Source organism: Salmo salar, chromosome 29 (assembly GCF_965601325.2).
Source record: "Salmo salar chromosome 29, fSalSal1, whole genome shotgun sequence".
NCBI lineage: Eukaryota > Metazoa > Chordata > Actinopteri > Salmoniformes > Salmonidae > Salmo > Salmo salar.
The window spans coordinates 43,345,169-43,370,000 of record NC_138319.1 but is presented as its reverse complement, the minus strand read 5'-3'; the positions used below and the strand labels follow the sequence as shown (position 1 = coordinate 43,370,000).

The window sequence follows — 24,832 nt, the reverse complement described above, 5'->3', positions numbered from 1 at the left end:
ACTAAATTACTCATGATAAACGTTCACAAAAAGCATAACAATTATTTTAAGAATTATAGATACAGACCTCCTCTATGCACTCGATATGTCCGATTTTAAAATAGCTTTTTGGTGAAAGCACATTTTGCAATATTCTAAGTACATAGCCCAGGCATCACGGGCTCGCTATTTAGACACCCGGCAAGTTTAGCACTCACCATAATCATATTTACTATTATCAAAGTTTGATTACCTTTTGTTGTCTTCGTCAGAATGCACTCCCAGGACTGCTACTTCAATAACAAATGTTGGTTTGGTCCAAAATAATCCATCGTTATATCCGAATAGCGGCGTTTTGTTCGTGCGTTCCAGACACTATCCGAAATGGTAAAGAAGTGTCGCGCGCATGGCGCAATTCGTGACAATAAAATTCTAAATATTCCATTACCGTACTTCGAAGCATGTCAACCGCTGTTTAAAATCAATTTTTACGCCATTTTTCTCGTAGAAAAGCGATAATATTCCGACAGGGAATCTCCTTTTCGGCAAACAGAGGAAAAAATCACAAAGGCGGGGGCGGTCGGGTCACGCGCATAAGCCTAGAGTCCCTTGATCGGCCACTTGAGAAAGGCGATAATGTGTTTCAGCCTGGGGCTGGAATGACGACATTCTGTTTTTTCCCGGGCTCTGAGAGCCTATGGAAGACGTGGGAAGTGTCACGTTAGAGCAGAGATCCTTAGTAAAAGATAGAGATGGAAAAGAAGTTCAAGAAATGGTCAGACAGGCCACTTCCTGTAAAGGAATCTCTCGGGTTTTGACCTGCCATTTGAGTTCTGTTATACTCACAGACACCATTCAAACAGTTTTAGAAACTTTAGGGTGTTTTCTATCCATATGTAATAAGTATATGCATATTCTAGTTACTGGGTAGGAGTGGTAACCAGATTAAATCGGGTATGTTTTTTATCCAGCCGTGTCAATACTGCCCCCTAGCCCTAACAGGTTAAGTGAGGAAAACTCAGAAAAAAGTGAATATTCACAAAGCCGCCGCCCCAGATATCAGACCTGGCAATGTCCTCAGAGTGTGCACTGACCAGCTGGTGGGCGTCTTCTCGGACATCTCAACTTGTCCCTGTCCCAGGACGGAGTTCCCATTTGCTTCAAGGAGACCAAGAAAACCAAGCAGACGTGCCCAAATGGCTATCGTCCCGTCGTACTCACCTCTGTCACCATGAAGTGCTTGGAGAGGCTGGTCATGGCCCACATCAAGTCCAGCATGCCAGGCCCACTGGACCCAGTCCAGTTTACCTACAGCTCCAACAGATCCATGGAAGATGACATTTCCATTGCTATTCACATGGCCGTAACACGTCTGGACAAGAGGAACACCTACAGTGAGGGAAAAAAGTATTTGATCCCCTGCTGATTTTGTACGTTTGCCCACTGACAAGAAATGATCAGTCTATAATTTTAATGGTATGTTTATTTGAACAGTGAGAGACAGAATAACAACAAAAAAATCCAGAAAAACGCATGTCAAAAATGTTATAAAATGATTTGCATTTTAATGAGGGAAATAAGTATTTCACCTTTTTGGTAGACTATTTGTCTATAATAAGTGTGGCAAACCAGGGGGTTTGGTCAAGACGTTTACCCATATCAGACACGGACAGAGAAGGATTAGTTCAGTTTCAAGGGTGTTTATTTAAATAATAGATCAAAAAGAAAAGGATAGGTCTCCCCTATGAGACCCTCTCCGGGATGCCGTCTTCTGGTATTCCGGGTCTGGCTGTATCCTGTCGGGCACAAAACTGAACTCCCTCTGCAACCGTCAACTACGGGAGTCCTTTCTTCCCCCATTCCTCCTGTGTGCTGCCCTTCTGGCAGCTTTATGGGCCTTGCACAGCTGGTGAGCAATCCGCCCTTGATTACTCACCAGCTCCCAATAAGCCCCAATTAGTCCTGGCTGGAGAGCCCGTCGAGACCTGGCATGTCCAGCAGATGGAGCCATCGCCTCGTGATGTATACTCCATTTGTTACCAGGCCTCGACGAGTCTCCCCCTGGTGGTTGACCTGCTGTACGCCACACACACCCCCCCCCCTTAGCTCTGTCGGGGAAGGGACTGTCATCAGTGTAACATAGGTCTCCCTTCTCGATAGGGCATCCGCGTTTCCATGCTTCGCCCCTGACCTGTGCACAACAGAAAAAGAGAAGCGTTGAAGGGACAAAAACCACCTGGTGTCCAGGGGAGCATGGTCCGTGACCAGGGTGAAGTGGGTACCTAACAGGTAATACTTGAGTGTTTAGCGCCCACTTCACCGCTAGACACTCTCTCAACGATAGAGTATTTATTTTCCCTAGGCATCAGCTTTCGGCTGATGTACATGATGGGGTGCTCCTCCCCCTCGTGTACCTGAGACAGAACGGCCCCTAGTCCCGCATCACATGCGTCCATCTGGACCACCATCGGCACCTGGAAATCGGGCGTTACGAGAATCGGATGGGAGCACAGCGCTTCCTTCAGACCGTTGAACACCGCTTCTGTCTCGTCTGTCCATTTCACTGTTTTCGGGAGGCGGGGCCTGGTTAGATCGGTGATGGGGGAAGCTATAGCCGCAAAGTTGGGGATAAACCGGCTATATTATCCTGCCAGTCCCAGGAAGGACTTGACCTGGGTCTTGGTGCGTGGAACGGGCCAGTCACGCACTGCGTGAACCTTCCTCTCCTGGGGCTTGACGTTCTCCCGTCCGATCAAATACCCCAGGTACTCCACTTCCTCGAACGCTAGCTTGCATTTCTTGGGGTTTGTGGTCAACCCGGCTTGTCTGAGTGCGTCCAGCACTGCCTGGAGGCGTGTCAGGTGCTCTTCCCAACCTTGGCTGTGGATGATGATATCATCCAGATATGCCGCTGCGTACTGCTGGTGGGGTCGAAGCACTCTGTTCATCAGCCGTTGGAATGTGGGCGGGGCTCCGTGAAGACCGAACGGGAGCACCCGGTACTGATACAAACCGTCTGGTGTCAAAAACGCCGTCTTCTCCCGGGAGGAGGCTGCCAACGGTACCTGCCAATAAACTTTGGTCAGGTCAAGGGTGCTGATCTACCGGGCCTTTCCCAATCGGTCGATGAGCTCGTCCACCCTCGGCATGGGATATGCGTCGAACAAGCTGATGTCGTTCACCCCCCGGAAATCGTTACAGAAGCGGAGGCTACCGTCCGGTTTGGGCACCAACACGATGGTGCTGCACCATGCACTGTGGGACTCTTCAATGAGCCCCATCCTCAGCATAGCCTCCACTTCCTGTTTCACGGCCTCCCTTTGGGCCTCTGGATTCCAATATGGCCTCTTTTGTACCGTTTCCCCGGGCCGGGTACGGATGTGGTGTTCAATGAGGGTCGTGCGGCCCGGCTTCTCGGAGAAGACCGCCATGTTCCGATCGACGAGCTCCCTGAGCTCTTGCTTCTGGGCTGGGTCGAGGTCCTCATTGCTCGGGACCTCCACTGGTACCATTGGCGTCCAGTCCATAACGAGGTAAATCTGTTGGGGTTTCCGTCTCCCCGGTTGCCGTACGCGGTAATTGACAGGTCCCAGCTTCTCGATCACCTCGTATGGCCCGTGCCATGTTGCCAGGAACTTACTTTCGGCCGTGGGGATCAAGACCAACACCCTGTATCCCACCTGGAATTCTCGGGGCTGGGCTCCCCGATTGTAGACCTGGGCTTTGGCGCGTTTGGCCTTCTCTATGTGTTCCCTCACGACTGGCCATATGGCTGTCATCCACTCCCGCATCGTCTCCACTTGCTCTACCACGCTGCGTAAGGGGGTTGGTTGGGATTCCCAAAACTCCTTGGCGAGGTCCAGTAGGCCGCGTGGCCTCCTCCCATAGAGGAGTTCGAATGGGGAAAACCCAGTGGAGGATTGGGGTACTTCTCGGATTGAGAACATTTGGTGGGGTAGTAGCTGGTCCCAGTTCTTACCGTCCTGCTCGATGACCTTCCGCGGCATCTGTTTGAGCGTTTTATTAAAGCGCTCGACGAGCCCATCCGTCTGCGGGCGAAAGACGGAGGTCCGGATCTGCTTGATCTGCAGAAGGGCACACAACTCTTTCATGAGGCGGGACATAAACTCCATACCTTGGTCTGTCAGGATCTCGTTCGGGATGCCCACCCGGCTAAAGAGGTGGAACAGCTCCCGGGCAATTCCCTTGGACACCGCCGCCCGTAGGGGAATGGCCTCGGGATACCGGTTGGCATAGTCCACTATTACCAAGATGTACCTGTGTCCTCATGCAGTTTTTACCAGGGGTCCCACTATGTCCATGGCGATGCGTTCAAAGGGCACCCCGATTATTGGCAGGAGGACCAGAGGGTTTCGGAAGTGTGCTTTCGGGGCAGTGAGTTGACACTCCGGGCAGCTGCGACAGTAGTCTTCCACGGCCATACTCATCGCGGGCCAGTGGAACCGGGCGGCGATCCGTTCCCGGGTCTTCTCCATTCCCAGGTGCGCCCCCAACAGGTGGGTGTGGGCCAGCTGAAGAACGGTTCCTGCGTACCGTCGGGGCAGCCACAATACCTCTCGAAGTTCCCCCTGTTGGCGCGACAACTGATACAAAAGGTTATTCTTAATTTGGAAATGGGGATATCGCCAGTCACTCACCCCCGGAAGTAGCTGTCCATCCACCGCTATCACTTGGGCGGCAGCAGCTTTCAAGTTCGGATCCTCCCACTGGGCCGTCCCGAATTGTCCCCTCAGTTGGCCCCCAGCGAGGGTCTCTACTGGCCCCTTGAAATCGAGGAGGGGGAGGATGGGCTCCTCCTCCAGGGGTTCCCCAGGGGGATCGGGTTCCGGCACCCCCTCCAACTCCGGAGCCGGAAAAAACATGCTGGTTAACCGGTTGCTTCCGGGCCGCACAGGCTATTGGTCGACCCCGCTCTCTTCTTTGGCCGGCTCGTACCTTCTTCCTCAATTCGTGCCCCCATAGGGCCGCGAACAGCGGACAATCCCGTCCCACTAGGAGAGGTACAGGCAGCTCTGGTACTGCACCCACCATCATCTGACAGCTCCTTTGTGGCATCACGATGTTGGTCCATATGGTGGGATACTGCTTTGCGTCCCCGTGAACACAGGAAATGGACATCTCTCTACCCCGTTCGGTATCCTGGTTCAGCAGGCTCGTGGTTACGATTGTAACCATGCTTCCAGAGTCTAATAGCGCTTCCGTGTCGTGTCCGTCCACCTTCACCGGGACCATGGGTGCAGTTGATTCGTGGTGCGCCAAACAGGAGATGACCTCGCCTCCGGGGCTAGCTGATGGCATCGACTCCTCTCGAACCGGGCAATTCCCGGCAATGTGCCCCCGGGCACCACACTCAAAACACCTCCTTTGGTCTCCCTCTACCTGGGGTCGTCGGTGGCTGGTCGGCCCTACCTTCGCCGTCTCTCCACGGGTTTGCGGTCCTTTGGCCCTGCCAACTGTCGGTTCGGGGTACACCACGGTGGGGCTGTCCTTCCGTCCCCTCGGACGGGTCGCCGAATTGTCCCGGAATTGTTCTTATGCGTCTCCACTGCTTCCAGGAGGCCCTCCAAGGTCTGGGGCGTGCATAGACTCTGTCTCTCTGTCTGTCTCTCTGTCTTACTGACTGTCTCTCTGTCTTACTGACTGTCTCTCTGACTGTCTGTCTGTCTGTCTGTCTGTCTTACTGACTGTCTCTCTGTCTTACTGACTGTCTCTCTGACTGTCTGTCTGTCTCTCTGTCTGTCTAGCTCACACCAAGGACATGCCGTTCACCTGTGAGACGTGTGGGAAGTCGTTCAAGCGCGGCATGTCCCTAAAGGTTCACTCTCTACAACACTCTGGAGAGAAGCCCTTCAAGTGTGAGGTTGTAAAGCCTTTCTAAAATCACCTCTACCCTTCACCCTGTACACTACATTACCCATCACCACCCTGTACACTACATTACCCATCACCACCATGTACACTACATTACCCATCACCACCCTGTACAGTACATTACCCATCACCACCCTGTACACAACATTCCTCATCACCACACTGTTCACTACCCATCACCACCCTGTACACTACATTATCCATCACCACCCTGTACACTACATTACCCATCACCACACTGTTCACTACATTACCCATCACCACGCTGTACACTACATTACCCATCACCACGCTGTACACTACATTACCCATCACCACACCGCACACTACACTACCCATCACCACACTGTACACTACACTACCCATCACCACACTGTTCACTACACTACCCATCACCACACTGTACACTACACTACCCATCACTACACTGTACACTACCCATCACCACACTGTTCACTACACTACCCATCACCACACTGTACACTACACTACCCATCACCACACTGTTCACTACACTACCCATCACCACACTGTTCACTACACTACCCATCACCACACTTTTCACTACAATACCCATCACCACACTGTACACTACCCATCACCACACTTTTCACTACACTACCCATCACCACACTGTTCACTACACTACCCATCACCACACTGTTCACTACACTACCCATCACCACACTGTACACTACACTACCCATCACCACACTGTTCACTACCCATCACCACACTGTTCACTACATTACCCATCACCACACTGTTCACTACCCATCACCACACTGTTCACTACACTACCCATCACCACACTGTACACTACACTACCCATCACCACACTGTACACTACCCATCACCACACTGTTCACTACACTACCCATCACCACACTGTTCACTACCCATCACCACACTGTTCACTACACTACCCATCACCACACTGTTCACTACCCATCACCACACTGTTCACTACCCATCACCACACTGTTCACTACACTACCCATCACCACACTGTACACTACACTACCCATCACCACACTGTACACTACCCATCACCACACTGTTCACTACACTACCCATCACCACACTGTTCACTACACTACCCATCACCACACTGTACACTACCCATCACCACACTGTTCACTACACTACCCATCACCACACTGTACACTACATTACCCATCACCACACTGTTCACTACACTACCCATCACCACACTGTACACTACACTACCCATCACCACACTGTACACTACACTACCCATCACCACACTGTACACTACATTACCCATCACCACACTGTTCACTACACTACCCATCACCACACTGTACACTACCCATCACCACACTGTACACTACATTACCCATCACCACACTGTTCACTACACTACCCATCACCACACTGTACACTACCCATCACCACACTGTACACTACACTACCCATCACCACACTGTTCACTACACTACCCATCACCACACTGTACACTACACTACCCATCACCACACTGTACACTACCCATCACCACACTGTTCACTACACTACCCATCACCACACTGTACACTACCCATCACCACACTGTACACTACACTACACTACCCATCACCACACTGTTCACTACACTACCTATCACCACACTGTACACTACACTACCCATCACCACACTGTACACTACACTACCCATAACCACACTGTACACTACACTACCCATCACCACACTGTTCACTACACTACCCATCACCACACTGTACACTACCCATCACCACACTGTACACTACACTACCCATCACCACACTGTTCACTACACTACCCATCACCACACTGTACACTACACTACCCATCACCACACTGTACACTACCCATCACCACACTGTACACTACACTACCCATCACCACACTGTACACTACACTACCCATCACCATACTGTACACTACACTACCCATCACCACACTGTTCACTACCCATCACCACACTGTTCACTACACTACCCATCACCACACTGTTCACTACCCATCACCACACTGTACACTACACTACCCATCACCACCCGGTTCACTACCCATCACCACACTGTACACTACATTACCCATCACCACACTGTTCACTACACTACCCATCACCACACTGTTCACTACACTACCCATCACCACACTGTTCACTACCCATCACCACACTGTACACTACATTACCCATCACCACACTGTACACTACACTACCCATCACCACACTGTACACTACACTACCCATCACCACACTGTACACTACCCATCACCACACTGTTCACTACACTACCCATCACCACACTGTTCACTACCCATCACCACACTGTTCACTACACTACCCATCACCACACTGTTCACTACACTACCCATCACCACCCGGTTCACTACCCATCACCACACTGTACACTACACTACCCATCACCACCCGGTTCACTACCCATCACCACACTGTACACTACATTACCCATCACCACACTGTTCACTACACTACCCATCACCACACTGTACACTACACTACCCATCACCACACTGTACACTACCCATCACCACACTGTTCACTACCCATCACCACACTGTGCACTACACTACCCATCACCACACTGTACACTACACTACCCATCACCACACTGTACACTACATTACCCATCACCACACTCTACACTACCCATCACCACACTCTACACTACCCATCACCACACTGTACACTACACTACCCATCACCACACTGTACACTACACTACCCATCACCATACTGTACACTACCCATCACCACACTGTTCACTACCCATCACCACACTGTTCACTACACTACCCATCACCACACTGTTCACTACACTACCCATCACCACACTGTTCACAACACTACCCATCACCATACTGTACACTACCCATCACCACACTGTTCACTACCCATCACCACACTGTTCACAACACTACCCATCACCACACTGTACACTACCCATCACCACACTGTACACTACACTACCCATCACCACACTGTGCACTACACTACCCATCACCACACTGTTCACAACACTACCCATCACCACACTGTTCACTACACTACCCATCACCACACTGTTCACTACACTACCTATCACCACACTGTACACTACACTACCCATCACCACACTGTACACTACACTACCCATAACCACACTGTACACTACACTACCCATCACCACACTGTACACTACCATCACCACACTGTGCACTACACTACCCATCACCACACTGTACACTACACTACCCATCACCACACTGTTCACTACACTACCCATCACCACACTGTTCACTACACTACCCATCACCACACTGTACACTACACTACCCATCACCACACTCCATCACCACACTGTACACTACACTACCATCACCACACTGTACACTACCCATCACCACACTGTTCACTACATTACCCATCACCACACTGTTCACTACACTACCCATCACCACACTGTACACTACCCATCACCACACTGTTCACTACACTACCCATCACCACACTGTACACTACATTACCCATCACCACACTGTTCACTACACTACCCATCACCACACTGTACACTACACTACCCATCACCACACTGTACACTACACTACCCATCACCACACTGTACACTACATTACCCATCACCACACTGTTCACTACACTACCCATCACCACACTGTACACTACCCATCACCACACTGTACACTACACTACCCATCACCACCCTGTTCACTACCCATCACCACACTGTTCACTACACTACCCATCACCACACTGTTCACTACACTACCCATCACCACACTGTTCACTACCCATCACCACACTGTACACTACCCATCACCACACTGTTCACTACACTACCCATCACCACACTGTTCACTACACTACCCATCACCACACTGTTCACTACCCATCACCACACTGTTCACTACACTACCCATCACCACACTGTACACTACCCATCACCACACTGTTCACTACCCATCACCACACTGTACACTACCCATCACCACACTGTTCACTACACTACCCATCACCACACTGTACACTACATTACCCATCACCACACTGTTCACTACACTACCCATCACCACACTGTACACTACATTACCCATCACCACACTGTTCACTACACTACCCATCACCACACTGTTCACTACACTACCCATCACCACACTGTTCACTACCCATCACCACACTGTTCACTACACTACCCATCACCACACTGTTCACTACACTACCCATCACCACACTGTTCACTACCCATCACCACACTGTTCACTACACTACCCATCACCACACTGTTCACTACCCATCACCACACTGTTCACTACCCATCACCACACTGTACACTACACTACCCATCACCACACTGTTCACTACACTACCCATCACCACACTGTTCACTACCCATCACCACACTGTACACTACATTACCCATCACCACACTGTACACTACACTACCCATCACCACACTGTACACTACCCATCACCACACTGTTCACTACATTACCCATCACCACACTGTTCACTACACTACCCATCACCACACTGTTCACTACACTACCCATCACCACACTGTACACTACACTACCCATCACCACACTGTTCACTACACTACCCATCACCACACTGTTCACTACACTACCCATCACCACACTGTACACTACACTACCCATCACCACCCTGTACACTACCATCACCACACTGTACACTACACTACCCATCACCACCCTGTACACTACCATCACCACACTGTACACTACACTACCCATCACCACCCTGTACACTACACTACCCATCACCACACTGTTCACTACCCATCACCACACTGTACACCACACTACTTACATTCACACACAAATTAATTGTGTGATCATTTGTGTGTGTGTGTGTGTTTTCGTGCGCTTGTGTGTGTATGTGTGTGTGGTGTGTGTGTGTGTCTGCGTGTGTGTATGATGTGTGTGTCTGTGTGTGTGTGTGTGTGTCTGTGTGTGTGTGTGTGTGTGTGTCTGTATTGTGTGTGTGTGTGTGTGTGTGTGTGTGTGTGTGTGTGTGTGTGTGGTGTGTGTGGTGTGTGTGTGTGTGGTGTGTGTGTGTGTGTGTGTGTGGGTGTGGTGTGTGTGTGTGGTGTGTGTGTATGGTGTGTGTGTGTGTGTGTGTGTGTGTGTGTGTGTGTGTGGTGTGTGTGTGTGTGTGTGTGTGTGTGGTGTGTGTGGTGGTGGTGTGTGTGTGTGTGTGTGTGTGTGTGTGTGTGTGTGTGTGATTCCAGAACTGTAATGAGCGTTTCCAGTATAAGTACCAGCTACGTTCCCACATGTCCATCCACATCGGACACAAGCAGTTCATGTGCCAGTGGTGTGGCAAGGACTTCAACATGAAGCAGTACTTTGATGAACACATGAAGACGCACACTGGTATGTATAAATACGCACACACATTTATGGGGAGGCAGGTAGCCTAGTGGTTAGAGGAGGCAGGTAGCCTAGTGGTTAGAGGAGGAGGCAGGTAGCCTAGTGGTTAGAGGAGGCAGGTAGCCTAGTGGTTAGAGGATGCAGGTAGCCTAGTGGTTAGAGGAGGAGGCAGGTAGCCTAGTGGTTAGAGGAGGCAGGTAGCCTAGTGGTTAGAGGAGGAGGCAGGTAGCCTAGTGGTTAGAGGAGGCAGGGCCAGGGTAGGGGGGGCGGGCCTAGTGGTTAGAGGAGGCGGGCCAGGGTAGGGGCGGGCCTAGGGGGGGGGGCGGTGCCTAGGGAGGGAGGCAGGGCCAGGGTAGGGGCGGGCCTAGTGGTTAGAGGAGGGGCAGGTAGCCTAGTGGTTAGAGGAGGCAGGTAGCCTAGCGGTGGGGGGGCGGTGCCTAGGGAGGGAGGCAGGGCCAGGGTAGGGGGCGGGCCTAGTGGTTAGAGGAGGGGCAGGTAGCCTAGGGGGGGGCGGGCCGTGGTTAGAGGATGCAGGTAGCCTAGTGGTTAGAGGAGGAGGCAGGTAGCCTAGTGGTTAGAGGAGGCAGGTAGCCTAGTGGTTAGAGGAAGCAGGTAGCCTGGTGGTTAGAGGAGGAGGCAGGTAGCCTAGTGGTTAGAGGAGGCAGGTAGCCTAGCGGTTAGAGGAGGAGGCAGGTAGCCTAGTGGTTAGAGGAGGCAGGTAGCCTAGTGGTTAGAGGAGGCAGGTAGCCTAGCGGTTAGAGGAGGAGGCAGGTAGCCTAGTGGTTAGAGGAGGCAGGTAGCCTAGTGGTTAGAGGAGGATGCAGGTAGCCTTGTGGTTAGAGGAGGCAGGTAGCCTAGCGGTTAGAGGAGGAGGCAGGTAGCCTAGTGGTTAGAGGAGGCAGGTAGCCTAGTGGTTAGAGGATGCAGGTAGCCTAGTGGTTAGAGGATGCAGGTAGCCTAGTGGTTAGAGGAGGAGGCAGGTAGCCTAGTGGTTAGAGGAGGCAGGTAGCCTAGTGGTTAGAGGAGGATGCAGGTAGCCTTGTGGTTAGAGGAGGCAGGTAGCCTAGTGGTTAGAGGAGGCAGGTAGCCTAGTGGTTAGAGGAGGCAGGTAGCCTAGTGGTTAGAGGAGGCAGGTAGACTAGTGGTTAGAGGAGGAGGCAGGTAGCCTAGTGGTTAGAGGAGGCAGGTAGCCTAGTGGTTAGAGGAGGCAGGTAGCCTAGTGGTTAGAGGAGGCAGGTAGCCTAGTGGTTAGAGGAGGCAGGTAGCCTAGTGGTTAGAGGAGGCAGGTAGCCTAGTGGTTAGAGGAGGCAGGTAGTCTAGTGGTTAGAGAGGCAGGTAGCCTAGTGGTTAGAGGAGACAGGTAGCCTAGTGGTTAGAGGAGGAGGCAGGTAGCCTAGTGGTTAGAGGAGGCAGGTAGACTAGTGGTTAGAGGAGGAGACAGGTAGCCTAGTGGTTAGAGGAGGCAGGTAGCCTAGTGGTTAGAGGAGGCAGGTAGCCTAGTGGTTAGAGGAGGCAGGTAGTCTAGTGGTTAGAGGAGGAGGCAGGTAGTCTAGTGGTTAGAGGAGGAGGCAGGTAGCCTAGTGGTTAGAGGAGGCAGGTAGCCTAGTGGTTAGAGGAGGCAGGTAGCCTAGTGGTTAGAGGAGGCAGGTAGCCTAGTGGTTAGAGGAGGAGGCAGGTAGCCTAGTGGTTAGAGGAGACAGGTAGCCTAGTGGTTAGAGGAGGCAGGTAGCCTAGTGGTTAGGGGAGACAGGTAGCCTAGTGGTTAGAGGAGACAGGTAGCCTAGTGGTTAGAGGAGACAGGTAGCCTAGTGGTTAGAGGAGGAGGCAGGTAGCCTAGTGGTTAGAGGAGGAGGCAGGTAGCCTAGTGGTTAGAGGTGGAGGCAGGTAGCCTAGTGGTTAGAGGAGGCAGGTAGCCTAGCGGTTAGAGGAGGAGGCAGGTAGCCTAGCGGTTAGAGGAGGCAGGTAGCCTAGTGGTTAGAGGAGGCAGGTAGCCTAGTGGTTAGAGGAGGCAGGTAGCCTAGTGGTTAGAGGAGGCAGGTAGACTAGTGGTTAGAGGAGGAGGCAGGTAGCCTAGTGGTTAGAGGAGGCAGGTAGCCTAGTGGTTAGAGGAGGCAGGTAGCCTAGTGGTTAGAGGAGGCAGGTAGCGTAGTGGTTAGAGTAGGCAGGTAGCCTAGTGGTTAGAGGAGGCAGGTAACCTAGCGGTTAGCTTCTATGGGCGTCCCACCCTAGTCAACAGCCAGTGGAATCGCGTGGCGCGAAATACAAATACCTCAAAAATGCTATAACTTCAATTTCTCAAAAATATGACTATTTTACAGCATTTTAAAGACAAGACTCTCGTTACTCTAACCACAATTTCCGATTTCAAAAAGGCTGTACAGCGAAAGCAAAACATTAGATTATGTCAGGAGAGTACCCAGCCAGAAATAATCACAGAGCCATTTTTCAAGCTAGCATATAATGCCACAAAAACCAAAACCACAGCTAAATGCACTACTAACCTTTGATCTTCATCAGATGACACTCCTAGGACATTATGTTATACAATACATGCATGTTTTGTTCAATGAAGTTCATATTTATATAAAAAAACTGCTTTTTACATTAGCATGTGATGTTCAGAACTAGCATAACACGCCAAGAACTTCCGGAGAATATACAATATTACTCATGATAAACGTTGACAAAATACATAACAATTATTTTAAGAATTATAGATACAGAACTCCTTTATGCAATCGCGGTGTCAGATTTTAAAATAGCTTTTCGGCAAAAGCACATTTTGCAATATTCTGAGTACATAGCTCGGCCATCATGGCTAGCTATTTTGACACCCACCAAGTTTGGTACTCACTAAACTCAGAATTACTATTAGAAAAATGTTATTACCTTTGCTGTTCTTCGTCAGAATGCACTCCCAGGACTTCTACTTCAACAACAAATGTTGTTTTGGTTCCAAATAATCCATAGTTATATTCAAATACCTCCGTTTTGTTCGTGCGTTCAGGTCACTATCCGAAGGGTGACGCGCGAGTGCATTTCAAAATATTCCATTACCGTACTTAGAAGCATTTCAAACGCTGTTTAAAATCAATTTTTATGCTATTTTTCTCGCAAAATAGCGATAATATTCCAACCAGGCAACGTTGTATTCATTCAACGGCTGAAAGAAAAAAATGGAGAAGTCTCGTGAATGCGCATCTCAGTCTCTCTGTCCCCAGGCTGACCACTTACAAATTCTGCTGCTGTTCTTTGCCCAGAGACAGCAGACACCCCATTCCACTTTCTGGCGGCTTTAGAGAGCCAATGGAAGCCTTAGAAAATGTCAAGTTACAGCTCCCCTCAACTGCCCTCAGAGTAAATATCAGCTCCCCTCAGAGTAAATATCAGCTCCCCTCAGAGTAAATATCAGCTCCCCTCAGAGTAAATATCAGCTCCCTCTCAGAGTAAATATCAGCTCCCCTCAGAGTAAATTTCAGCTCCCTCAGAGTAAATTTCAGCTCCCCTCAGAGTAAATTTCAGCTCCCCTCAGAGTAAATATCAGCTCCCCTCAGAGTAAATATCATCCCGCTCAGAGTAAATATCAGCTCCCCTCAGAGTAAATATCAGCTACTCAGAGTAAATATCAGCTCCTCTCAGCTGCCCTCAGAGTAAATATCAGCTGCCCTCAGAGTAAATATCAGCTACTCTCAGAGTAAATTTCAGCTCCCCTCAACTGCCCTCAGAGTAAATATCAGCTCCCCTCAGAGTAAATATCAGCTCCCCTCAGAGTAAATATCAGCTCCTCTCAGAGTAAATATCAGCTCCCCTCAGCTCCTCTCAGAGTAAATATCAGCTCCCCTCAACTCCCCTCAGAGTAAATTTCAGCTCCCCTCAGAGTAAATATCAGCTCCCCTCAGAGTAAATACCATCCCGCTCAGAGTAAATTTCAGCTCCCCTCAGAGTAAATATCAGCTCCTCTCAGAGTAAATATCAGCTCCCCTCAGAGTAAATATCATCCCGCTCAGAGTAAATATCAGCTCCCCTCAGAGTAAATATCAGCTACTCTCAGAGTAAATATCAGCTCCTCTCAGAGTAAATATCAGCTCCCTCAGAGTAAATATCAGCTGCCCTCAGAGTAAATATCAGCTCCTCTCAGCTGCCCTCAGAGTAAATATCAGCTACTCTCAGAGTAAATATCAGCTGCCCTCAGAGTAAATATCAGCTCCCTCAGAGTAAATATCAGCTACTCTCAGAGTAAATATCAGCTCCCCTCAGAGTAAATATCAGCTCCCCTCAGAGTAAATACCATCCCGCTCAGAGTAAATTTCAGCTCCCCTCAGAGTAAATATCAGCTCCTCTCAGAGTAAATATCAGCTCCCCTCAGAGTAAATATCATCCCGCTCAGAGTAAATATCAGCTCCCCTCAGAGTAAATATCAGCTACTCTCAGAGTAAATATCAGCTCCTCTCAGAGTAAATATCAGCTCCCTCAGAGTAAATATCAGCTGCCCTCAGAGTAAATATCAGCTCCTCTCAGCTGCCCTCAGAGTAAATATCAGCTACTCTCAGAGTAAATATCAGCTGCCCTCAGAGTAAATATCAGCTCCCTCAGAGTAAATATCAGCTACTCTCAGAGTAAATATCAGCTCCCCTCAGAGTAAATATCAGCTCCCCTCAGAGTAAATACCATCCCGCTCAGAGTAAATTTCAGCTCCCCTCAGAGTAAATATCAGCTCCTCTCAGAGTAAATATCAGCTCCCCTCAGAGTAAATATCATCCCGCTCAGAGTAAATATCAGCTCCCCTCAGAGTAAATATCAGCTACTCTCAGAGTAAATATCAGCTCCTCTCAGAGTAAATATCAGCTCCCTCAGAGTAAATATCAGCTGCCCTCAGAGTAAATATCAGCTCCTCTCAGCTGCCCTCAGAGTAAATATCAGCTACTCTCAGAGTAAATATCAGCTGCCCTCAGAGTAAATATCAGCTCCCTCAGAGTAAATATCAGCTACTCTCAGAGTAAATATCAGCTCCCCTCAGAGTAAATATCAGCTCCCCTCAGAGTAAATATCAGCTCCCCTCAGAGTAAATATCAGCCCCCCTCAGAGTAAATATCAGCTCCCCAAGGGAATATCAGCTCCCCTCAGAGTAAATATCAGCTCCCCTCAGAGTAAATATCAGCCCGCTCAGAGAAGCACCACATTGAACTTCATTTAACTTTCCAGAGTTTTCCCCATTACTTAACACTATCAATGTTTCCATTTACTGTGAGAATTGTGATTGAATCAAAGCAATATTAGCCGCTTTCAATGCAACATACCCGAAACAAAACTAACTATGCAAGATATTTTGCAGAACGAATCGGAGTAGGATTCTATTGGATTGATATGCATGACTCAGGCATAACCAATCAGAGCTGCAGTAGGTCAGGCCTATACTCTACACAGACCGGTGAGGCATAACCAATCAGAGCTGCAGTAGGTCAGGCCTATACTCAACACAGACCGGTGAGGCATAACCAATCAGAGCTGCAGTAGGTCCGTACTCTACACAGACCGGTGAGGCATAACCAATCAGAGCTGCAGTAGGTCCATACTCTACACAGACCGGTGAGGCATAACCAATCAGAGCTGCAGTAGGTCAGGCCTATACTCAACACAGACCGGTGAGGCATAACCAATGAGAGCTGCAGTAGGCCTTTTTGCAAATAGACCATTACCATATATGGATCTGTGCCATTCCCTTTGAACTGGACTGTGTTTACAGCATGAGCGGTCGTGAGTAGATGCACTTGTTTTGAGGTCAAGCGAGAGCTGCATGTAGCCACGTGTTTACAGTTATAGATAATTTGTAGTCACCAATGGGGGAGTGATTGCTTCCTACAAAAGCACAAACCGTGGACATTTCTAAGCACCTTTGAAAAGCGAGTCGGATAAAGAGCTTTTTCTTTTGTCTTTAAGGGGCAGTGTTTTATTTTTTTGTCGATTTATTTTTTGAATTTTTTTTGGTAGTTGTATAAACTAAGTAGCCAATAGACAGTAGCATAGTTTGTCTGATTCTCTGTAATAATGGTATGGGAATAATAATAATAATAATAATAATGCATTTTATTTCGTAAAGTGGTTTCTTGTCAAACACCATTGTCAGTCCCCTCCTTGTCTAAAGGACAAGTGGATCAACAGGTTAATGTGAAGCCCTGCAGGTTTTTCTTCAAAAGTCTCATGGAATGTAGTCCTACACTGAACACCACACATTGGCTGTTACTGTAGGCTGAATGACCGAACAGCTATTTCCATGTTCACATGTTATGGGATGCATTTTCTCCATTGTTTTTGATGGTAGACCACACTGGTAGGCCCTACATTGTGATCAAATAGCCACAGTAGCCTTGTTGACGACTTTCTGAAACTATAACTTAAAGCGTGTACAGCCTCATTGTTCACAATAAAATTGCGCTGGAAGTTGCACAGAATTTTCACGACGTTCAAGTTTGCGCTCAGCAGACCGGAAATTTGCTCAGTGCCGAAGAAAAAAAATGAGATGGACCCGTTGGTGATGAATCCAATTTGTTGGTCTTAATCTGTTGTGGTCTAGTTCTGTGTTTTGCTAGCTAGGGCCATCTACTTGCAGTGTTTCCTGTTTTCCCAGTAGCCTACTTAGTGTGAACTGCTGACTGATCATCATTTGCAGTTAGTTGTTGACACATCAACCATAATGAAGGAGCAGGGCAATTTGTTACTGTTGTTTTGTTGGTAATCAGAGGCTGTATTGGAGGGGTAGTGGTTTCACCTCTCCTTGTCAATCAGTAATTAGTACAAGGAGGGGTGCTCTCAACCTCTGCTAGGCAATTAGGAATTAGTGTTAGTTCTTCAGTCTCCCCTGGTTTCTCAGCGCAAGCCGTTTAAGCGGTGGTCGTGTCAGCAAAACTAAGACCGTCTTCGAGGACCACACCACTCTCTCACTTGATTCTTTTACCTAGTTATTTTCTGACGATCTCATTTTGCTCTTTTTTTGTAGCTTTGTCAACTGTGCGTTTTCTAAACCTGTTCGCTCTACTCCCTGTAGGCTTTACAGACGCTCCCCACCGCTTGGCTGCAACTCGTCTAATTTAGTGTACCCCTGGTGCACAAGCCTTTTGGGAACTGCCCTTCAGTCCCTTGACTGTTTGGCCCTGAGGGGAGTCATGGATCAGCCCAGAGAACACTGTTACTCCAGTTGCTCTTTCTCCATCTGACTACGTTTTCTCTCCTAGTCCGAGAGCATCTGGTCGTCACGGAGACTAGTCCGAGAGCATCTGGTCGTCACGGAGAGACTAGTCCGAGAGCATCTGGTCGTCACGGAGACAGCACCGGGCTTACTAATTTCTCCTAAAGTGTAGATGTTCTCTTTACTTCCTCTCTTACTTGGTCCATCTCCTCATTTGATTTAAATCGTGTCACTTGTCCACTCAAGCTTAACATTATTGTCATCTATCGCCAACCAGGTGCCCTTGGAGAGTTCCTCAATGAGCTCGACACCTCGATGAGCTCATTTCCTGACGATGGCTCACCGCTCTTTGTACTTGGTGACTTCAACCTGCCTTCGCTAAATTTCTTTCCAAGTTTCTTTTTCCCCTCCTTTCCTCTTGACCTCACCCTTTCCCAGTCCCCTCCAACTCACAAGGAATGCAATATGCTTGACCTTCTCTTTACTAGAGGCCTAGTAATCTAACTGCAACCCCCCACCCCAAGCTCCCGAGTGGTGCAGCGGTCTAAGCATTGCATCTCAGTGCAAGAGGCGTCACAGCAGTCCCTGGTTCGAATCCAGGCTGTATCACATCCAGCTGTGATTGGGAGTCCAATAGGGCAGTGCACAATTATCCCAGTGTGGTCAGGGTTTGGCCAGAGTAGGCCGTCATAGTTAATAAGAATTTCTTCTTAACTGACTAGCCTAGATAAATTACTACTTTGTTTCCTTTCCTCCAACCCTTAGCCCCTAACCAGATGGTCAAGCGCTGTCGCAATCTTTGCTCGCTCTCCCACTACTCTATCCTATGATCTCTGCCTTCTGATAAGTTCTTCTCCCTCCTGTCTCCTAATTTTTTTTGGCCTCTTTGACTCTACTCCTTTCCTCCTGGGCGGCTCGGCCCTCCCCTCCTGCTCCGTGGCTGAGTGAGGTTGATGACATCCGCTCCTCATTCACTTAGCCTATTGGGTCCAGTGGACTCAGTCACACAGAACTACTCTACCCCACCTCTTTCTCCCCTCTCTCCAGAGGAAGTCCTGCAACTAGTGAGGTCTGGCCATACGACAACCTGCCTGCTCGACCCCATCTCCTGCTCCGTTCTCCAGACCATCTCTGGAGGCCTTCTCCCATTTTTCTCCCCATCAACTCTTCCCTGGCTGCGTCCACTCATCTGACGTCAAACTATAGACCTGTGTCCCTCCTTTCTTTTCTCTCTCCTCTGTTCTCATCCTCCTAGATCTATCCGCTGCCTTTGACACCGTGAACCATCAGATCCTCCTCTCCACCCTCTCAGGGCTGGGTGTCTCAGACTCTATCAGATCCTCCTCTCAGGGCTGGGTGTCTCAGACTCTATCAGATCCTCCTCTCAGGGCTGGGTGTCTCAGACTCTATCAGATCCTCCTCTCCACCCTCTCAGGGCTGGGTGTCTCAGACTCTATCAGATCCTCCTCTCCACCCTCTCAGGGCTGGGTGTCTCAGACTCTATCAGATCCTCCTCTCCACCCTCTCAGGGCTGGGTGTCTCAGACTCTATCAGATCCTCCTCTCAGGGCTCGGTGTCTCAGACTCGATCAGATCCTCCTCTCAGGGCTGGGTGTCTCAGACTCTATCAGATCCTCCTCTCAGGGCTGGGTGTCTCAGACTCTATCAGATCCTCCTCTCAGGACTGGGTGTCTCAGACTCTATCAGATCCTCCTCTCCACCCTCTCAGGGCTGGGTGTCTCAGACTCTATCAGATCCCCCTCTCAGTCTTCTGAAAGCATCTCTCGACCTCACCTTAACCCCCTTCCTCCCGGTATGTTCTGGACTGGGAGACCGTGAAGAGACCTCTGGTGGCATGTCATGGGTGTCTGAGCTGTGTGCTAGTTGTTTAAACAGACAGCGTCATGCATTCAACATGTCAATACTTCTCACAAATACAAGTAGTGATGAAGTCAATCTCTGATAATGTCAAAAAGCTGCAGTCTAACAAGACAGCTCCCACAATCTTTCTATTATGCATTTTTCCCAGACAATCATCAGTCAATTGTTAAAGTACTGAAAATCTGTTAATTAGATTTTTTTTTTTTAAATGGTTTACTAATTGTTGGTAACAGTCTGCTGTTTGAGCCGGCACCGGGTGCTTTGCTTTTCTTGGGTAGCGGAATGACTTTTGATTCCCTCCAAATAGGAGTGGCAATATAGTTTGCTATCATCGTCCAAGTTGTCAGACCTCGGTGGCTTGTCATTTCTGATAGATCTCTTCCACACTCACTTTACAATGCTTCGTCTTTCATAATTTGGTCAGTTATGCATGGATGTGTTGTTTTAGAATTAGTTGTCGGCCTAAATGCCTAAATTTGCTTGTCTTGTCAATGAAAAAAAAAAAAAAACACATTTTGTGACGAATGAGCCATCTGATTGAGCCGAGCTGGCTTTGTTTGCACAAGATTTCATTGAAGGAGCTCCAAAGCTTTTTACCATAAAACTATATTTACTAACTTCTCGTTGTAATTTATCTTCGTTTCATAGTGTTTCTTCTTCTTGTTTAGTCACATGCTTTCTCAATTTTCAGTATCAGCTGTGTAGCTTTATTTGCCATTCCCTTTGCCTCATCCCTCTCAAACATGTTTTAATTCCTCATCAATCCAAGGGGATTTAACTTCTTTTTTTTTTTACGGTCATTTTCTTAATGGGTTTATGCTTATTAGTAACTTCAAGGACCAATTTCATAAATGTGTCAAGTGCAGTGTCTGGTTGCTCCTCATTACACACCACAGACCAGGAAATATTATTTACATCTTCAAATTAGGAATCACGACAACACTTAGTGTAATGACCTGTTATACGCTATATAAAAGACCGTGCTTCTACATCTGCATTGCTTTGCTGTTTGGGGTTTTAGGCTGGGTTTCTGTATAAGCACTTTGTGACATCTGGTGATGTAAAAAGGGCTTTATAAAAAAAACGTATTTGCTATATTAGGCCCAGCCTTAGGAACTTTGGTTTTCCTAGATATGGCTACTATAATCACTACTACATCCGATGGATGTGGATACTGCTTGACTTGCCAGACTCATGCCTCTACCTTGGGATGAATGAGCCAATGTTACCTTCAGGCCTTTTACCTATGGATGTTTCCGTTCCAGCCCTCGTCCCGATCCCAGTGACCCGCCGGTACCTACTCCACCACTGGTTTTACACACTGCAGTCGACAGCTGAGGTGGAAGAGACCTTTATTAAAAAAACCACTCAGCGAGATGTCTAGCTCAGGGGGGTAGGGGCGACCCGTAGTTCATCAGGAGTATACGGCCTCCCCTCGAGCAATGGCTAACATTAAATAAATATTAGTTTGACACCCTTCATCTGTGGACCTGGACCTCACCGTAATGGGACCATATTAATAATATATATTAATAATAATATAGTAGTGTCCCACCCTTCATCTGTGGACCTGGACCTCACCGTAATGGGACCATATTAATAATATATATTAATAATAATATAGTAGTGTCCCACCCTTCATCTGTGGACCTGGACCTCACCGTAATGGGACCTAGTGTCCCACATAAACAAGAAGGTACAGTTACCGTATCAGCATCGGCGTAACATCCTAGAACATTTCTACGTATCCCATTGGTAGATAGACAGAGGGAGCCCTCTAGTTCGGTCAGGGTTAGGGTCAACAAGATTGTTTCTGGGGGGAAATCCACTTTCTTTATTTTATTATTCAAGCAAAGCACTTTACAGTAAGTCTCCTAGAGGACCCATGTCTCTTCTAGAGGAAACCTGTTCTTCCTAAACAAGAATACTAATCATATGTCCCTGCCTCTGTGGGTAAAGAACAGAGCCTCTAACTGATGTCTTAGAAGAATTCAGAAGATGTAACAGACTTCAACACCAATGTTCCAAAAGTTGAACTAAAAAAACAATAGTAGAGAAACCCCCAAAAATAATAGCAAGAAGCTCATCTAAGCAAAACGACCATTAAACAATTACTTATATACTGTCAATGAATCAATCAATCAAATGTATTTATAAAGCCCTTTTTACATCACTAGATGTCACAAAGTGCTTATACAGAAACCCAGCCTAAAACCCCAAACAGCAAGCAATGCAGATGTAGAAGCACGGTGGCTAGGAAAAACTCCCTAGAAAGGCCAAAACCTAGGAAGAAACCTAGAGAGGAACCAGGCTATGAGGGGTGGCCAGTCCTCTTCTGGCTGTGCCGGGTGGAGATTATAACAGAACATTGCCAAGATGTTCAAACATTCATAGATGACCAACAGGGTCAAATAATAATAATCATAGTGGTTGTAGATGGTGCAACAGGTCAGCACCTCAGGAGTAAATGTCAGTTGGCCTTTCATAGCCGATCATTCAGTTAGAGACAGCAGGTGCGGTAGAGAGAGAGTCGAAAACAGCAGGTCTGGGACAAGGTAGCATGCCAGGTGAACAGGTCAGGGTTCCATAGCCGCAGGCAGAACAGTTAAAACTGAAGCAGCAGCACGACCAGGTGGACTGGGGACAGCAAGGAGTTATCATGCCAGGTAGTCCTAAGACATGGTCCCAGGACTCAGGTCCTCCAGGAAGGAGAGAATTAGAGGGAGCATACTTAAATTCACACAGGACACCGGATGAGACAGGAGAAATACTCCAGACATAACAGACTGACCCTAGCCCGCTGTCATATTCCCCTACACAACTCTTCTTTCAAAACCGGTTACATCTGGTCCATCCTGGACTCCCCCTCCCCAAACCCCCAGTCCTTGTTGTTATCTTCCAGAAGGACATCAAAGGAGGAGGTTGGTAGAAGTTCATGTTTAATCACACTTCCCTCGACCTCCCGTTCTGGTAATTCCCCCGGCTCCACCTTTGACTCTGCTGATGCTGGTGTCGAAGGCGAAGGTCCTGTTTTACTTTCACGACGACTTCCTGCCTTTATGGCCCCCTGCTCCCTCCGATCCAGAATCAGCTGTATAGACCGCCGAATACAACAGGTGTAGTCCTTACAGTGAAATGCTTACTTATAAGCCCTTAACCAACAATGCAGTTTTATGAAAATACCCCCCCCAAAAAAAGTAAGCAATAAGAATAACAACTTAGAGCAGCCGTAAATAACAATAGCGGGGCTATATACAGGAGAGGGTGGCTGGGGGGGGGGGGGGCAATGCAAATAGTCTGGGTGGCCATTTGATTCGCTGTTCAGGAGTCTTATGGCTTGGTGGTAGAAGCTGTTTAGGAGCCTCTTGGACCTAGACTTGCTTGCCGTGCGGTAGCAGAGATAACAGTCTATGACTAGGGTGGCTGGAGTCTTTGACAATTTTTAGGGCCTTCCTCTGACACCACCTGGTGTAGAGGTCCTGGATGGCAGGAAGCTTGGCCCCGGTGATGTACTGGGCCATATGCACTACCCTCTATAGTGCCTTGCAGTCGGAGGCCGAGCAGTTTCCATACCAGGCAGTGATGCAACCAGTCAGGATGCTCTCGATGGTGCAGCTGTAGAACCTTTTGAGGATCTGAGGACCCATGCCAAATCTTTTCAGTCTCCTGAGGGGGAATAGGTTTTGTCGTGCCCACTACACGACTGTCTTGGTGTGCTCAGCCGGAGTGAGGGCTACATCCAAACCCCGGGTCACCACATTCTTTAGGGCAGATTTCTTCAGCGTTAGTAATTAGTAAAGATTGAACCTGAACCACGTTGCAGGCACTGGTTACAGTTTGAAGATTTTTCTTGAGTGGGCAGCTTGATGAGAGCCAGTCAATATTTAAATCACCCAGAAAATATACTTCTCTGTTGATATCACATACATTATCAACCATTTCACACATATTATCCAGATACGGACTGTTAGCGCTAGCTAGCTGTCTTTTGTGATTTGTGTTTGTGTTGACTTGTGTTTCCGTCAGCTTCAACTTAGTATCTAATTCTAGTGGGGTTTTTTTGTCTTTTTTTGTCTTTGTTGTGCTAGTCCATAATGTGTGTTCTCCCTCCTTCCCTCCTTCTTAGGAGAGAAGCCGTATATCTGTGAGATCTGTGGGAAGAGTTTCACCAGTCGTCCCAACATGAAGCGCCACCGTCGGACCCATACGGGGGAGAAGCCGTACCCCTGCGAGGTGTGTGGTCAGAGGTTCCGTTTCTCCAACATGCTCAAGGCCCACAAGGAGAAGTGCATCCGGGTCAGCAACCCCGCGGGAACCGACAACAACGACTCGCTGGGCGTCGACCCCCCCTCCCCGACTGTTTCTGCGGACCCTGCTGCGATTGGTCAGGTGGTTTTAGGGGCGGTGCTCCCGGGGGCAATGCACCACCATGCCACGCCCCACTCCCTCCCTCTGATCCACTCCCTAGGGGGGCTGCCCCACACCCCCGCGCCCC

At 48.7% G+C, this 24,832-nt stretch overlaps 1 protein-coding gene across 1 annotated transcript in view; it reads left to right on the top strand.

The window, feature by feature from the left end:
* Positions 1–24,832, top strand: part of zbtb47b (zinc finger and BTB domain containing 47b) — a 119,454-nt gene that overhangs the window by 86,163 nt on the left and 8,459 nt on the right. The window contains 3 exon segments of the mRNA XM_082970837.1: positions 5,745–5,860; positions 11,133–11,277; positions 24,464–24,832. Of these exon segments, the coding sequence (XP_082826963.1) occupies positions 5,745–5,860; positions 11,133–11,277; positions 24,464–24,832 (630 nt within the window).